This window comes from Lonchura striata, chromosome 4A (genome assembly GCF_050655825.1).
Source record: "Lonchura striata isolate lonStrDom1 chromosome 4A, ASM5065582v1, whole genome shotgun sequence".
In the NCBI taxonomy this organism is placed as follows: domain Eukaryota; kingdom Metazoa; phylum Chordata; class Aves; order Passeriformes; family Estrildidae; genus Lonchura; species Lonchura striata.
Window position 1 is genome coordinate 9,975,769 of NC_140742.1, and position 17,665 is coordinate 9,993,433.

The following is a 17,665-nucleotide window of genomic DNA, read 5'->3' on the forward strand; positions in this document are numbered from 1 at the left end:
ATCCCGGACAGAGATGTCCTTGCTGTTGCTCAGGCCTGGTACAAAAAAAGCTGGACTGGTTGGGCAGAAGACAGCAGAATTATATTGAATGAAGTACCCTTCCCCAATTAAAATTTTTTTGTTGTTGTTGTTTTCTTAAAATTAAAGGTCCAGGTAAGACTAACACCATTTGACTTGTATTCTTTTCTGTTTATTTCTGTGGTGAATTTAGTCTCTTTTAGTTATTGTCTGGAGCCAATTCAAATATTTTTGAATGGTGTGAAGCTTCAGCTAATAAACTGGTGGATCTGAGCTGACCAGACATAGAACAGAGTTGGTCTCTTTTTGCCTTCTGATCTTGAAAGGCTAGGGATCAACATGCAGGGGAGTACAGGGGCTCTGCAAAGGGCTATCCCAAGTGCACTGTGACCTGGGCTGATACAAGCTGGCTGGGAGATGTGCTTGAGAGATTTTACTTTCCACTCTTCAGTAGTTTTATTTTATAGGGTTTTCCCTTACTTCAGCCATCTAATACTGACTGTATCTTAGAATAGCAGCCGAGGCTGTATGCACTTGTGTAGTCCCTCCTCCAGAATTTGTAATCAAATGCGGTTGTTCTTAAAAATGCCCAAAGTTTTGGGCACAAATCCCTAGTGACCTGGACTTTTTAAAAAGGAAAATCTATATGGTAGGAAGGAAAGCAGTGGGGGTCCACTAAGCAAGGGAACTTGCAGGCTCACATTGATCAGTGGCAGAACAAAAACCAGAACTTGCTAGATAGGGAATGCCTTGTCAGTTGGAAAACGCTGCTTCCACCCTGTGTACTGAACATTGCTGTTGGCTGTACATTTGAACAATGCTAATTCTGCTCAAGGATTTCCTGTGGAGCAGCTTACCTGCTTGCTGTGGACTGTGCATATCTTCATCCCTAGCTTTTACAAGAACAAAGATTTTGAGGGGATGTGCAAAGTACATTTTTGATAAACCAGTATGTGAAGAGGCATATTGTTCTATTCTGTAGTTTAGTTTGGAAATTTATGGCATTTAGGCAGCTGAAGGGTGTGCTTGCCTTGTATCATAAATGAACCAGTACTCCTTTTTTTTTACTTAAGTAGGCATATGTGGCTTTGCCCCCCACTTTTTCCCCCATTTATTTATTTTTTTTCAAGTCTTGGTTGTTATCTGACTTGGCTTTTTATTCTTCCTAAGAGCCTAATTTTCCACACAGTCAGACTACAACATCTGGAAGCAATTTCTTCTTTGGCAAGCAAAGATGTGACAAGCACAATGAGGTGTAACTTCTACTTTTGTTATCTTACCTTTGCGTTTTTTAAGACATCCAAACCCAAACCATTTAAAAGATACATGGGAATTTCAGGTGCTTTTTAACAAAGCGTGGGAATATTGTTGGGCAGGATCATCAGAGAGTAACACAGGTATTTTCCTCTTTAATAAGCATAATAGTTGCATTTACTGTGCAGTTCAGTAATCTTTCAGATATTGTAATGCATGTATTGAGTGTTTTAAAGCCACATTTTACTGGACAGTATGAATTACTAGTTGCCACTCTAAAAATCTCATAGGACTCAAGCAGTAACAGTGTACTTATGTTTCAAAATAGGATTTAATTTCATTAAAGATATCGATGTTATTAATGGTACTTTAATGAGCAATGCTATGACTGTGAAGCAGTCACTGTAGCAAGCTCTTTTCCCCTCTGTAATAGTTGTTCCACATATTTAATAAAACTAGCAAAAATCATAAAGTACATTTAATGAGAGGAAGATTATTTGGTGGTGTAATTGAGATTGGCAGACTTATTAGGGTGGTACAGAGGTCCTTGTATATGGTTCAATTTTCAAGTCTCTAAAATTGGGGTAAATTCTCAATTTTCACTTAGAGTTTTAGCCTGACCTCTTTCAAATGCCATTTAAATTTTATTTTCTTTCCTTCTTCCTTCTCCCCCTCAATAAAGCCTGTTTCAAATTTTACTTTCACAGCATTGAACCGTGAAAACAAATTTTGCTTTGTGTTGACCGGTGTGCATTACTTCTGGGGGCCTGTGTTTCCATGTTCTTGGCTGTTTCCTGGCTGGCTCTCTCAGGTTCTGGGGGTCCTCAGATGCTCTCAGCCGGCTTCTGGCTGAGGGGTGATGAGAGGTGAATGGTTTGGGAGGTGTGTGTGCTGTGTAATGAAAATGGAGGAAGTGCATGTGGAAAAGGAGCAGGGAGAATGCTTTGAGGAGACAGCTGCGATGGGCAGGTTCCTGATGAGCTCGGAGACAGAAGGTGCTGGCACAGGTGCTTGTCTGCAGGGCTGCTGGGCCATTGGGTCTTGGTGCCTGCTCAGCCCCACTGAACTGCTGGCTTTTGGCAGTGGCTCCTCCCAAGAGAAGGGTGGGAATCCCGGCCGGAAGCATGCAGGGCCTGCAGTTTGCCACATGGGTATTTGAGGTCCTGTGTCACAGCAGAACTCTGCTGCTGCTGGTGGTGATGCTCTGACCCTGGCAAAGCTCGTTGGTTTTGTTGTGAAGGTGGAGTTCAGCTGCCCATCCAGTGACTTGAGTGGCTGCAGGAGGAGTTGATTCAGTTGGCTGAGCCAATGGAGGGCTAATCATGGGGGAAGGAAATGGTTTTGGTTTTATAATTTGCTTGCTGCTGGTTTGCCTGAGTGCCAGAATGAGCAGAAATTTTCCTGTGTGTTTAGAGAGAGGAAAGGAAAACCTGCTTGCAGGAACAGCCCACGGTGTTGCAAAAGCATGTTCTGAGATGGCTCTTTCCCACTTATTCAGCAGACTTGTATGAACTAAGGAGCAAATATTATAAAAAACGAAAGAGAAGGCCAGGGAAAAAAAATGTAGTGATGGCATAAAATCAACAACCATCATAACATGGCTTTTTAAAATTTTTTGAAAGATTAAAAGATGTATGGTCCCAAGTGGTGCAAAGGGGGTGTAACAGCTGTAAGTTTAGGGGGGGGAAATGTGAAGAAAGAGCCTGAAAACATAAGAGCTGTGTGAATTCAGTAATTTAGAGTCTTTGTTGGCATGTTAACTGTTCAGTGGCTTTGGCACAGTGGACTGGTGCTGTGTATATTGACCACGTTTCTCTTGGTAAGCAAGGAAGATTGTGGATTGATGGTCTATAGTTCAGGTCTTTCTGTAAAGGAATTAAAAGTCTCTCTTGTTAAGCAAACAGCACAGAAATAACCACACAGATAAAGGTATTAATTGCATTATTGTTTTGTTTACTCTTGATTACACTATCTTAATATGATCAAAACTGCTGGTATGGTTATAACTAATATTAAAGTACAGTTACATTGCAGAATTACACTTGAAGTATGTTTTCTGTATTTTACTCAAATTGTAGAATTGCTTTAAAGATTCCTAGCAGCTGAAATATTAGGTGGTGTACTATTAGTAGAAATAACACACTCTTTTAGGTCTGTAGGGAATGTCATGCACTTGCTCAAAATCTAGCTTGCAAGTCCTTGTACAGAAATAAAAGCAAAAGGAATATGAAGAAGCAGATTTGTCTGTGTGGTTTTTTTTCCTCTGAATAACCAGCTCCAACTCTTTTTTTATCAAACAAAAAGTTAGGCACATTTTGGTTTCTCAGAAAAAGGGGTGAGAGATGATATTGTCTTTCTCTTCTAAAATAGTGGAGGGAAAATACTGGACATATTTCTGATCCTTTATTTAAATTTTATCTGACTAGCATTTTAACTGTTGTTGCTGCATAATTGGTCCTGAGTCATCAGCATCTCTCATTCATGGTTAGGTAAATAATTCAGAGGTGAACTTCAGCCATATTCTCCAGCATCATAGTTTGAGAAGTTCTAATTTTCTGAATTAAGTGGGGTCCTTGATTTTACAGGTGATTAATTGAATTACGGGGAAAAAATCAATACATCTCTGTAAAGCCTATTCTGTATTATCCAAATCTTTGTCCTGGCTGTGTAGCCATTTTTTAAATTTTACATCTCTGCCTTCCCAACAAAATAACTGTTTTACTGATTTGCATTATAAAACTTCCAGGCGATAGATGCCAAGGATCCAACAGCAACCAAAATAAACAGCTTGTGTAGAGAGCATTCCCCAGCCAAAGCCCATGTACCTGAAACCTCACAGTGAGCTTGATCAATAACACTGGAGTTCCTGCATTTACACAAGTGTACAAAACACAAATGTTTGGGACTGGTTTTGTGGTTCTTTATAGTGTGTGTGTGTATATATACCTATATAATTAGGTATATTCTTAGAGCAAACACTGCTCACTAAATTGCATTAATATCTGTGCATGTAATAGGAATTGTGGGAGGACAGGTAGCCCTCAGCAGCTGCTGATGACAGCCTATGTGTTACTGTGTGAATTGTGCTGGTGAATTCTGTCAGCAGTTGGCCAGTGTAGTTGAGTTAATCACAACCATACCTACATATTCATGTAATAGGGATAAATGACCTTTAAGATTTAAATCTTTTTCAATGAATATGCTTTTGTAGTCTTGATAGTGTTTCGTGCTTGCCTCTTGCTTTTAACAGCCAAATTCTTCTCAGTAGAAACCTCTCCTACATTTATAATTGGAAGCATTATGTATCATTACTGTTGCTGGACTGCTCCTGTTGTTCCAGGAGGATTTTTAGTTCAGTAATGTTTTGATGGCGAAGTTTTAAATAGCAAGGTACAATAAAGAGATACATTATTTCTGCTCTTATAATGTTTTTTTCAAATTCTTCTGCTTGTTTTGAAAGCGAATTACTGAGACTAGTCATACTACAGTGGCTGTATGCTTTTCTGTCTTTTTAAGAGTCATCGGAATCAAACATGTATGTGCCTTTATTTCAAAAAGATGAAGAAATCCTCTGGTGTTTTAACAATCTAAATGCAAATCTAAAGGAAATGTGCTACAATATTACTGCAATTTTAGCAATCTGTTATAAAGTTTATTGCAGAGAAATAACTAGGTCAACCTCTGGATGACCTGTCTTTTGGAGTTTCTTCAGTTAGCTTTAGGCTAGAGCTCCACCTTGTGATCCTTCAGCAGGATACATTTTCTTTTTATAGTTAATAATTTAATTATGATTTCACAAAGTTGAATGCCTTTTAAAGTTTTCACAGACTTGAGAGATTTCAGTATCTGCTTGGGAAAATTAAAGTTGGAATTCTGTGAACATATCAAAAAAGAAACTCGAGAGCTAATTTTTATGATACAGTTTAGTTTAGAGTTTACTTCCTAGAGTTCTTAAAACAATTTGTTTATTAGAACTCATTTAATAGATAATGTAGACCTGCACTGTTTGGAATGACATCTGCAAGAATTTAACTTCTTTCTTTTCAGATTTCGCTGTGATAGATGAACTTGATATATTTAAAAAGTTTTGGTAGAAAAATCTTTCATATAAGCATCTTTCTGTATTGACTTCCTGAACCACTTGCTTTGAATGAGTCATCCAGTGTGGGCATGAGGAAGATGTGGCTGGCAGTACTCTTGAATTCCCAGAAAGTGTTTAATGAGATGAAGAATCTTGAGGAATGACCAGTGTTGCTTTTCTCCCATACCAGAACAAGAGAATATGACATAAAGTTGGAAAATAATAAATTCAAGGCAAAGAATATGCCTTTTTGTAGTATGGAATTTGGCTGTGGGAGTTCTTGGATGGAAGACCCTCCATTGAGTATTGAGTTAAAAAACTATTTGGAAATACTAATGGAAAAAAAAAAGGTGTTGTGAAATATAGGGGCAAGCTCTCTGGCCAGCAAAATCCATAGATTATTTCTGGATGCTAGGAAGTAATTCAGGGAAACTTTGCTATAAAGAAGATAGTGGTCTTCCTTGGGCAGCTTCTCTTGGCCACTGCCAGGGCACTTACTGGACTGGGTTGACTCTGCTGGCTGAGCATCATAAGACTCATTCGGGATTGTGTGTAAACCTTGTGAGATTATTCTCTAGTAGGACAAATGCAAGGGGTTTTTTGGTCATTGCTGAAACTTAAGCCTGACACCTGAGCTCCCTTACGCTCTTTGTACACCACTGCCAGGTGTTCATCTCTAGCTTCTGTTTTCCAGAATGCCAGTATATAGTTGCACTCATGAGGGCTAAGTTTGTTCTACCTTCAAGAAAAACAAAAAATGTGTATCTCAGTAGGTAATGCTTCTGCATCAGGCAAGAACTTGATAGGTCTGCTCTATTCTAGGAGGTGGTTTTGACAAATGCTGTGTTTAATGTTTTGTGCTCTGTACTAAGATGAACAGTTCTGACAAGAAGTTCAGGTTGGTCTAAATGGCAGACAGCTTTTGTTGCTGATTTATTTGGGTTGTTTGATGTAGAGAACGAATACTCTAATACTTTGCACATCCTTTTTCATAGTTTTGGAGTTTTTTCTTTACTTTTTGTGATTATAAGAATGTATTGAGATTTTTGCAAAATTTCATAGCATGGTATGCTTGGGTTTTATATAAGGAGTCAGTTTGCTTGTAAGGATCCTGATTGTCACTTTAGTAGATGTCTTACCTCTTAACATTAAAAAATGTAAACTAGAAAAAATCAAATACCAGCACATTGATAGACAGGTTGAACTTGAAACTGGGCAATGTGGTTTTTGCAGTTTGCATCTCTGCTTTCCACTGGGACTGAATCACAAGCGTGCCTCAAAAAGAACTTGTGTAGATGTTTATCTTTCTTCTTAATTTCTCTTTTTTTTTTTTTTTCCTGTTTCCCCCTCCCTGTACAGCTGAGCAGGTGCCAGCCTGATGACCAAGGCATTAAAGTGTGTCCTTTTTTCCAAGTTTATATTGCTGATTGGAATCAAAGTAAATATTAAGAGATAAATAAATACAAAGTACATGAAACAATTCCAAAGTGTATAACTTTCTGATATATTAGCTTCTGAGCATGGCATTTCACAGATGGCCTGGATGGTATAATAGCACCTTGACACCAAAGAAGGGAATTATACCCTTCCCTCCCCTGCTGGTGGCTATGCAGTCTTGTGTTTCCTGTTCCTTGACTCTGGATATCTGCTGTTGAACCAGTTTAGCTTGAGAATCTTGGGGAAAAATACTTGAATTGCATTTTGCCCATTTTGGTGGGGACTTTAATTGGGTGATTCTGACTTGGCAGAGCCTACAAGGGTGAGTGGCTGGGCAGGGGTTGCTACAGGGAGTGTGAACGGAGTGCATTGGTCGTGTGCCCATGTGGTGCCTTTGGAGAAGGGAGGAATGCAGTGGCAGAGGGTGCTGCCATTCTGCAGCATCGCTTTTCTTGAAGCTTTTTATCTTCTGCTGTGTTTTGGATGGAACATGCTTTTGTACTTGCAGACTGTCTTGAGATTGAACCGCCTTGCCTTTGTCACTATTTATTTCCACTGTGGTTCTCTACTTTAATGTAATTATGTGCAATGTGAAGAAAGAGAACTTAATAAATTCAGAGTTTATGGTTTCTCTCATCTCTCTAAATCCTGGAAGCTACAGTGGCCCCTAGCATTCGGAATAAGCACTTGCAGGAGAAAACCTGTCCAGCCTCTCTGCCACATGCTCACTTGAAATGCAGTCTCTGGAGCAGGGCTACCATACTTTGAGCAACATGTGCTTAGCATGCCAAAATTTAATCTTTCCCTCAAATACCTAATCACTCCAAAAAGCTGTAGAGTCAGCAGAATGACTCTGAAAGTTTTTCTCCTTGGTATTCTGTCTTTAAAATAGCTGAACATCATACTTTCTTAATTTCACTGTGTAAAAGTTAATCTGAGGAGCCAAGTGACATAGAAAACCTGGTGGATGGCTAAAACTTGCTTTTGAAGTACTCAGGGAGATTTTTTCCCCCTTGATAACAGGAAAAATAAGATAAAAACTTAAATTTTTTATAATGAAGTTTAAAACAAGTATTTCACGATCTTTAATTTTATTGCTAAAAAATTGTGTTTCCAATGTTTTCCTTTATAATATGTGGATAGTATTATCTTCCTTGGTACTCCTAAGAGTCTTGACAAATGCTTCAATTGTTAAACCTGTTGTAAGTCTGGTTTATCAACTCTGTAAGACATGGAGTTGTGAAGCAGCTGGTTATAAGAACTTGTTGGAAGAGATTATATTTATGGGAAATTACATGGAAGTTGGCAAGTTGGAGATGCAAAGTTGCTGTATATAATATCTTGAAGAATACGCGTATTTTGCTTCAAGTTCAACATCAAGTCTAGTTTTGGTTTGGTCAACTAGAACTAGAATTACCCTAGTGTTGTCAGTTCTGGGCTCTGCTACTTAGAGGTGTTAATGAAAACCATTCCAATTTGCTCATCCTATTCAGAAAATGTGTGTGTGAGGTGTTTGATTTTTTTTTGTTTTGTTTTTGTTATTTTGTTTGTTTTCGGTTTTTTCTTTTTTTTTGTTGCATTTTGTTTGGTTGGGGTTTTTTACAGTGTTTCTGTATTTTACTGCAATGTTTTTACCATTTGTAGAGTCACTTTGTTAGTAGGATCATGAGAGGACTCAAAATCTTTAAAACAGGAAAAAGCTTGGTTGGAAACAGAGGATAGTGTGATCTACCTTTCCTGTGTTTCCAACTCCATCCTTCCATGTGTGGAATAATTTTCACTGTATTTTTTATTTATTTCATTCTAGAAGTCGTCTGCTACAAAGGAAGAAAGAAAAGTAAGCTTGCATTTCAGACTGCTTTTTGAATATCTTTCTAATACAGTGGTGTTCCAGAAGATGATAAAGAAATGATAGCAGCTCCAGAAATACCAACTGATTTTACTCTCCTTCAGTAAGTGTTTTAAAAATTTGTTGTTCTGTTTGTAAATGTACTGTGTCTTTTTTGTGTTATGGTTTACTTTCTCTTGGAAACAAGAAAACATAATAAAGAATGGCATTCTGTTTTTTTCCCTATTGAGGTGTTGGTAAAAGCATTTTTAATTTTTTTGAGTATTAATTCAACAGTAAATAAGTTTTTAAAATATTTTTAAAAATCTGATTTTAAATCAAGTAGTTGAAATATTTGCCCTTAACTGGGGTGAGTCACTTAATATTTAAAATATGTAATGCCAAATGCTTTAGTTAAAGCCAAATTAATGACTTCACTCTGGCATCAGTTCCTTGGTGTTTTTGACATAATTTTACTAAGCTTTTTGTCTTCCCACAATTTTTTAGAAACTGACATTTGAGTTTCCAATATTTAGAATTAGGTACGGATTGCAGTTTAGGATAGAGAAGTAAAGTAATTATTTTAAGGAGACCAAAAGAATCCAGTTCATTCCATTTTATTGTCAAGGGACTGGTGTGAACACATTTCTCTAGACTGTTGAAATGGATTAACCCAGTTATGAAGTCTAAAAAGATGCAACGGTGCAGTTTTGTATCATTGAGTTTGTGTGGGTGTTTTTTCTTTTCAGTGAGAAATAAAGATTGGAAAGAAATTGGAAGATGGTTTAATAAGAAGTAGTGGTTTTACAACTGTTTATAATAGTTTTGTACTCTTTTGGTACAGTTTATTGCTTAGTGAAGCATTTGGAATTTATATTTAGATCTTCCCTGTGAAAATAAGAACATCTAGGAATCTTAGAAGAAGAAATTTTTTCCACTTTTTTTCTTTCTTTCATTCTTCTCCCCAGTGTCCTGGTTTGCAGGCTTTTCCAGTCCATATCAGCTTGCATAGTCAGCAAAACTAGACATGGCAGAGTCCATGTCGAAAGGTACTTGAAGTAGTGAGAGACGGTAAATGTCTGGAGCATTTTAGAATGAGTCTCCCATGCCTCCAGTCATGTTTCTGATTATTTTGTTAATTGAATCAGGAAGCCTGTATCAGAAATTTGTGATAGCAGCTGAAATTCGTTGTACTGCATCTCTGTATTAAAATGAGCTCTTGTAGCATCATTTAAATTAATTTCTACAGGAACTGTAAAAATACAAAAGCCAAACATTCTGTATTAACAATTCAGGTCATTTCACACACATTCACATTTCCTATCAATGCTGCCAATCAAGGATTTGTGTATCAATACAGTGTATTTTTAAGTGTAGGAAATCCAATGAGTTTGCCATTAGTATGTTTTCACCTTATAAGCCTAAACAGAGCTACAGCTTTTTGATGAGGAAACCTCACCTAGACTTCTTTTCTGTACCTTTCAACATAAGTGCAAACCTATTAATTATTTGCTAAGTTTCTAACAGCATGAAGAAATCTGTTGAGGCACTTTGGTTGTCAGGGAAAGTTACGCTTTTTGGGATGTTTTTTGCTGTTGGGTTTTTTCTCCTTCTCATTTTGTTTAGATATTTGTGGCCAGTATTTAAAACTCCTTGCTTTTTGAGATGTTGTCATGTTTGTCACATGTCAAAGGCATGATTCCCAGCCTGCTGCTATTTTCTACCTACCCTCAAATCTTTTAATCTCCCTGTATGGATTCCTTCACAGGTACATTGCTTGGAGGAGACAGGATAGGCTGTGAGTGTGGGGGTGTGCTCTGTTCCTTAACAGTAGGCTTGGGAAAAGTTTCACTGTTGGTGTTGACTTACTGGACTGAGATTTTATATAGTATATTTAAGAATGTTTCTGATGAAATGTGTGAATGGTTTGTCTTTTTATCCTTGCAGGGAGTCTGAAACACACTTCTCTTCTGATACAGACTTTGAGGATATTGAAGGAAAAAACCAAAAACAAGGCAAAGGCAAAGTATGTTCACTCTTTAGGGATACTGAAACATTTCTACTGTTACGAATTGAAGAATTTAGCACTTTCTTTGAAGTTCAGTGAGCAAGAAAGAGTATTTTCTGAAAATGCAAGGTTGCAGACAGGAGGTTAAAATAGTGGAGTGGGAGGTCTAAACCCAGTTCCCAGCTCTTGTCTCCCTTCCTGGGACAGTTGTCCTCCTGATGTGCCTGTCACAGGCTTCACAGCCACCATGGGTGGCTCCTTCCCTGCTCTGTGCTGGCCTGGGCTTTCCTGCTGACCCCTCACTGGACACCCCATGAGCCTGTTCTAGTGCCAAGCACCTGGTTGTGGAGAGGTGGTGATGGATTTTGTACAATGGTAATGTAATTTGTACTTAATGTTCTTTCTTCTTTCTGGAAGTCACACTTGATTTAGGAAATCAAATACAAATGCACCTGTCTGCTCTTCCTCACCCCCCATCTTGCCAACCTATATTCAAACGGAAAAAACAAAAGGTTATTGAGTTGCAGAGGAGACTTTGTGATGTGTTAAGGAAATTACCTTAACTGTTTTAAAGGAAATATGAATAATCTGATTTACAATTTAAACATGAGAAATATCTGTGTTACACACTATCACTAATCACATTTTTAGTTGCTAAAAGATTTTAAATGGGGGAAGGAGGAACCTCTGGAGTTCTTGCTGGTCTTTGTATCACTCTGGATCTGCTGTTCTCAACTTTTGAATTTTATATATATATATATATATATATATATATATATATATATACACACACATATACGCACAGACATACAGATATATGTAAGAAATTTAAAAAATAGGGTTGCTGAAATCAAAGGCTTTGCTTATATTTGTCATGGTATGGATAGTGATGTTTTTTTAAATACTTCATGATAATTAAATAAAACCTTTTGTGTGTGTGATTGCAGACTTGTAAAAAAGGAAAAAAAGGACCAGCAGAGAAGGGAAAAAGTGGAAACGGAGGAGGGAAACCCAGTGGTCCGAATCGGATGAATGGACATCACCAACAGAATGGTGTGGAAAACATGATGCTCTTTGAAGTAGTGAAAATGGGCAAGAGTGCTATGCAGGTAAGACCTGGAATAGCTGTATGACTTGGATGTAGATACAATTTCAATACAACAACACTTTCTTCTACATGCAGTTTAATCAAATGAAGTAGAAAGTAATTTTTTCCTTCAATTTGCTGGTTTTAAGTGTAAGAATCAAAATAAAGTGGTTTTGCATTGTTGATGTTTGATCTTGAATGAACTGATTTTTCATTTTTAAATGTTATTCATTAATATATCCATACTACAATTCAAAACAAGTTTTTAGTATCCTGAATGAAGAAAGGTTATTTTAGATTGCATAACTTTAAAGTCCTTTTTGTGTGATGGTAACTAAATACAAATGTGGTTTAGACTTACTGTTGTCATAGAATTTAACAAGAATCTGATGTGTTTACATGCATCCAGAGCATGATTATCTAAGCTCTGGATTATGTGAAATAAATAGTTGCTTCTCTTCTCTCATCCAAAGTAAAATCACTAGCTAAAACTTACAGGCTCCTCTTTAAATTTCCTGACCCAAATTCCAGCCACTTACATTGTAGCAATATATTCTGGCCAAGTCAACCTACGGCAGATTTAACCTCTTCAAGTATCTACATTAGGTACTCTTCCCCACTGCATTTACTAACAGGATGGAAGTCAGACTATACAGCACTATTTTTGTTGTTTTTTTTAAATTCAGATAAGTCAATAAAGTGTTTGCTTGTCTGTGAGCTTCCCAGCTGACACAGGGTTAAAATGAAATAAGTGTAAGCCTGTCAGCCATGAAGCTTTGCTGCTGACTCACTCATGTGACTCCTGGCAGTGTGGAAGAAAGACTATCTTTGGGACTGGAAATCCAGAGTTTGCAGCTCCTGTAACACATGTGCAGGAAGCTGGGTTGCTGTGCAGTCCTCTCAAGGTTTACAGGCTCCTGCATTGCAGCTGGGAACAAGAACAAATTACTTGGATGTATTTGCACAGAGAAATTCTGATTCTCCCATCATTTGTTTTGTTCTATTTCAAAGCAGATGGAAAAACAATACTTCTCTAGCTATTGCTGTGTGCAACTTGTTCAGCCTGTAATCAGTAATTGTATCTTCATGAATTTTTAACTGTTTAAAATGATATACAGTCAAAATATTTTGCTTTCCAAGGGCAAAATGGACCTTTGCCAGGTCTGATTACTCCGTTGAATTGCAAAACTGATACCTCAATCTTTGTCAATTTTTTAAAACTAGGAAGAAAAAATTTCTCAAATTATTTTTAAACTAAAGTCCATTTCAGCAGTCAGAGTACAAAGTTTTTTCCATGGCCTCCAGTGTTATCTGAAAAAATTGTGGTAATAATTTAAAGTTAACTACTTTATTTTAAATTCTATTCTGTACCTTCTGAATTAGTTGTCAAGGTGGTGTTAAGTCATAGGTTGGACTCGATGACCTCAAAGGTCTTTTCCAACCTAATCTATTCTGTGATTCTGTGAATTAGTGTCTGTTCCCTGGCAAAAAGAGGAGGTGGTTCATTTCCAGAGACAACATTTCAAGAAACAACTGTTTTGCTGGCGCTTCTTTAAATTGAATAGATTCTGAAAACAAGGCTGCCTAATGGAAATATTTGTTCCGTTCCTATCATTCTTCAGTTCTTGCACGATAACCTTCTTTAGAAGCCAAACTTATTTTCTCAGCATTTCATTCTTCCCTTCAGGTCAGTCCACTCAGGTCCAGTTCATAGGTTCTGTTCCTGCTGGGAAGAGAAATGACAGTTTCATCTTGTGAATGACATTCACAAGATTTTTAATTCTTTCTGTTGCGTTGATAACAGTTGTGCTTTACATTATAAACAATCTGAGGTTCAGGGAAGAGGATTTAGCTGTATCTTTGTTCAGAAGATTTTCTTGACGGCAATATGTTTTAATTTGTCCTCACAGCAATATCACAGCTGTGAGAGTAAGCACGGGGAATACAGATAGGGAGCCTTGGAGATGGTGAATAGTTCAGCTGTCTTTTGAAATTCTGAATTATTCCATCATTTAGGGAAGGGTACTAACATATTAAGAAAAGTCAAACATGAGAACTTGATACTACAGCGAGTCTCTTGTGCCTGTGTTAATAAAATTGTGTGTTTGTGTTTTATGACCTTGGCAGTAGATGGTTTGTACTCTACAAATGGATGGCTAAAACATAATTGCATGTAAATTCTGTTTTCTCAAAATGATTATCACAGGTTTAGTTGCTTCCCACTAAGGTCTTTTAATAAAATGTACTTGTTCCTCCTTTACTTAGTGACTACTGAGTAATTAATATCCATGTAGTGTAGAGCAGTGCTGTTCAACCAGTTATGGTAAATGTGGATGATGCAAAATTCATCCAAGGAGCACATTTTTTAAAGAATATGGGGAGTTGTAGCTGTTGAAGTTGAATGCACAAATAATATCTTCAGAGAAATGTCAGTGGCTTGGCAGAGCAGGGGAAGGGTGTAAATAAAAAACCCAATTCTCTAAAATACCCCAATTATTTTTTCATTCTTCCTCCAAAAATGTTACTGTAGAAGGATATGGTATTCCTGTGCTTTATGTTCAGGTGTCAGTTTTGTACTGGTATATGTCTATAGAATAAAATGAGTTCTTGAGAACAGAAAAAGCAGTAAAAGATCATTTAAGCATTTAATTCTGTAGTAATCAAAAAAGAGTGTTCAAGTTACTTAAAGGGATGAAGAAGAATCACTTACTTGAAAGCAGTTAAGTAACAATGTCTTCCATTTATGAAAACTGAGCAGTGCCTTTTTATTTGTTTTCTTTCAGTCAGTAGTGGATGACTGGATAGAGTCATACAAACATGACCGAGATATAGCACTTCTTGATCTCATTAACTTCTTTATTCAGTGTTCAGGCTGCAAAGGTAAGATGCTGAAATGGTTACTCATCCATTTAAGTAATATTTAATATTCCAAGTATCATTTAAGCATGATTCTCAATCATTGCTTTCATACCACTGAGACTATAAGATTACTTCATACCCAGAGCTAGTTTACATTATCAGGTTCTTGGAGTTAAACAAGTATTTCTGAAGGTGGGAGCAGGAGGTTTAGAAATCTTATACTGTAGTTTAAAGTGTTGATTAAACCTTTTCTATTTACAGCAGATAGAAATCAGTACTGGTAGTTAATATGTGCTTCCTCTTCCTTTGTTCCTGCTATTATTTCAGAAAATAGTCTCTTCTATCACTGATAGTTCAGCTTATTCAGTCTTAGAATTCTAATTTGATGTTTTATTATTAAAATTGCTTCATAACTTTTGTAGACATGCTTGTTTCAAAAGATATTATGGACAACTTCATGGTAGCCTGTCTACAGTAAGATTGTTCTGTTTCCCTATTATTTTTCTTTATTTTCTGATTTTTCTTTCCTCATTTCTTCATCCTCCATCCTTTTACCTCTCAGCTTCTTTTGAAGAGAAGGTAACTTGCCTTGCAGTGTCACTATGCTTGATGGAGGAGGACTGGATGTAATTTGTTCTGCTCAAGTGTTTCTCTGTCCTGATAAACTTTTAACACGTGTAAATCTCCAGAAACCTAACAGTGTTCTTCAGAGGTTATCTGTGCTTTCAAGAGTAGTGGCCTTTTGATTTTTATTACAAGATTGAGCTGCAGAATCTTTTAATGCTTTCTGTGATGATCCTTGTCATGAATTTTGCAGTAAACTTTGGGAGATCTAACAATTTGAGGCCAAGACAAACAGAAATTTCATGAAAGTGCTGTGTTTATTGTAGTGCAGAAGATAAGTAGCAATACAGCTGTTCAAAATTGTCTTGCACTATTTAGAATCTTGAGTCCCAAAAGATCACTTCAGATGGTGTAATGCTCGCTGGTACAGAGGTCTGGCACAAGTAGCTTTGATTTCTGATTATGAGTGAGTGAATAAATTCTAGCTGTGTGTGTACATGCACACAAACACACTTCTTAAGAAGACTAAACCCCACATAAATAAATGGTGTTAAGTACTTGTTACATGTGAATGCTAGAAGAAAGAAGTTAAATGTATTAAAAATATATATGTGTAATCAGTAGGTTAGGTGAAAATGGGTTATTTTGACATTGTAGCAGGAGGCATGTCATCTGCCATCTGCAGCTTTCATATTAACAGTGCTAATGACCTAATATCTAAATTGTAGGAGTTGTTACAGCAGAGATGTTCCGACATATGCAGAATTCTGAAATAATCCGAAAAATGACTGAAGAATTTGATGAGGTAATTTAATGAAATGCTGATTATGTATTAATTTTTATTTTCTTTTTACCTGTTGTAATCTTGCTGGATCATGTTGCTAGACGTTTATTTCAAGAATACGGAGTTAAAAAAATTACAGGACTTCTATGAATGAAAATATTAAACTCTTATTTCACTGAACTTAAAAGACTAGGAAGGAAAGCTCTGCATGGATGCAACTTATTTTATTAATGGTTTAAGAAATCAATATTGACTTTCAGTTTTTAAATAGTGGGAACTCCTACTATGGTAGCACTATGGGGGATGCCTGCCTATCTTGCTGTTTATATAAGGCCTTAAAATGGTCGCTAAATTTATTTCTATGCATTCATTAGTCTACAAATTGCGGGGATTTAAATTTGATTATTTTCCAATTGCTTTTCCTTTCATGGGGATTATAGTTCTTTTCCCTTTAAATTGTCACTTGCTGTTCCACAGAGTGTTGGGGTAAATGAGATATATTGGGAGGTTTTTTTGGTGGGTGGTGAGGTTCTTTTTTTTTTTTTAAGTTTAAATTATGTTTTTGTTTTGGGGTTTTTATGTTGGTTTCATTTGGCTTTCACTTGTTTTTGGTTTTTCTGGGTTTGAGTGGTGTTTCTTTACGTAAATGTAGCTTTAAAACCTCCTCCCCAAATTTGTCTAGTACAGCAGTAGTTCTCTCCACTGCCACCCCTCCAATAATTAAAAAAAAATCCATAACTTTAACTGAGGGCAAAGTGTAATATCCTTTTCTTTAAAAGGGTTTTAGGGTTCCTTAAATCTACCTCAGTGCATAAATATATTTGATTACTCTTCGGCAATATTGTGTGAAATTTATAAAGCCACACCTGGGACTGTTTGTACATGGGTTCTTTTAAAACTCATGCTCACTTTTTCTTGTAATAGAATTCTAATGAGCAGCTCTCAGATTTTTAATTCCTTTTCATGGATACATACTTTATTTTTCAACCTGTATTGTTGTTCAGCCTCTTAAAGAAACTGTTCACATTGGCACTGAAACAAATTATTCTTTATTTTTCACTGTTATTTTACCATTATTTGTAAAGGGCTCCCTTATCAGAAGAGGACTCACATTTGTTATATTTGAGGTGTTGTAGTTGGTAATTTTATGACCTATTACAGTAGGTAATTTTAAATTTCAGTCTGATACGTTAGCATTTCCTGTAAACTTCCTTACGATCCTGACCTGTTCCTAAACTTGTCACCTCACTGTTCATGTGATGGTTCTAGTGTAACAAAGCAGATTTGCAAGGCAAATAATTTTTTCCTTTTATTTTGTGTCAAACAAGAAAGAGGAGCTAGTAGTTTGAATATTGTTATCGTGTTATAACAAGCCTCAGCTGCAAAGTATATTCATATTTATGGAATAATGTTCTTCTGATGTATCATTTTTAAGGTCTCTGAGACTTTGGTTTTAAAAACATCTTAATCTTTAGTTAATGAAATAACTTTTAAAGTGTTTGAAAGAATTTCCTGTTTTCTTTTCTGTGTTTTAATAGGATAGTGGAGATTATCCACTAACTATGGCTGGCCCCCAATGGAAAAAGTTCAAATCCAGTTTTTGTGAGTTCATTGGAGTACTCGTCCGACAATGTCAATATAGCATCATATATGATGAATATATGATGGATACTGTCATTTCCCTGCTTACGGGGCTGTCAGACTCACAAGTCAGAGCCTTTCGGCACACTAGCACACTGGCAGGT

General features: G+C 36.7%; 1 protein-coding gene across 8 annotated transcripts in view; it reads left to right on the forward strand.

Moving 5' to 3' along the window:
* STAG2 (STAG2 cohesin complex component) overlaps positions 1 to 17,665 on the forward strand; it is a 72,772-nt gene that overhangs the window by 27,322 nt on the left and 27,785 nt on the right. For all 8 annotated transcript variants that reach the window (XM_077786528.2, XM_077786533.2, XM_077786532.2 and 5 more), the window contains exons 2-7: positions 8,598 to 8,742; positions 10,566 to 10,644; positions 11,574 to 11,735; positions 14,497 to 14,593; positions 15,865 to 15,941; positions 17,459 to 17,663. In XM_077786528.2, coding sequence (XP_077642654.1) covers positions 8,699 to 8,742; positions 10,566 to 10,644; positions 11,574 to 11,735; positions 14,497 to 14,593; positions 15,865 to 15,941; positions 17,459 to 17,663 — 664 coding nt within the window. In that variant the 5' untranslated portion in view covers positions 8,598 to 8,698. The remainder of the gene's footprint in view (positions 1 to 8,597; positions 8,743 to 10,565; positions 10,645 to 11,573; positions 11,736 to 14,496; positions 14,594 to 15,864; positions 15,942 to 17,458; positions 17,664 to 17,665) is intronic.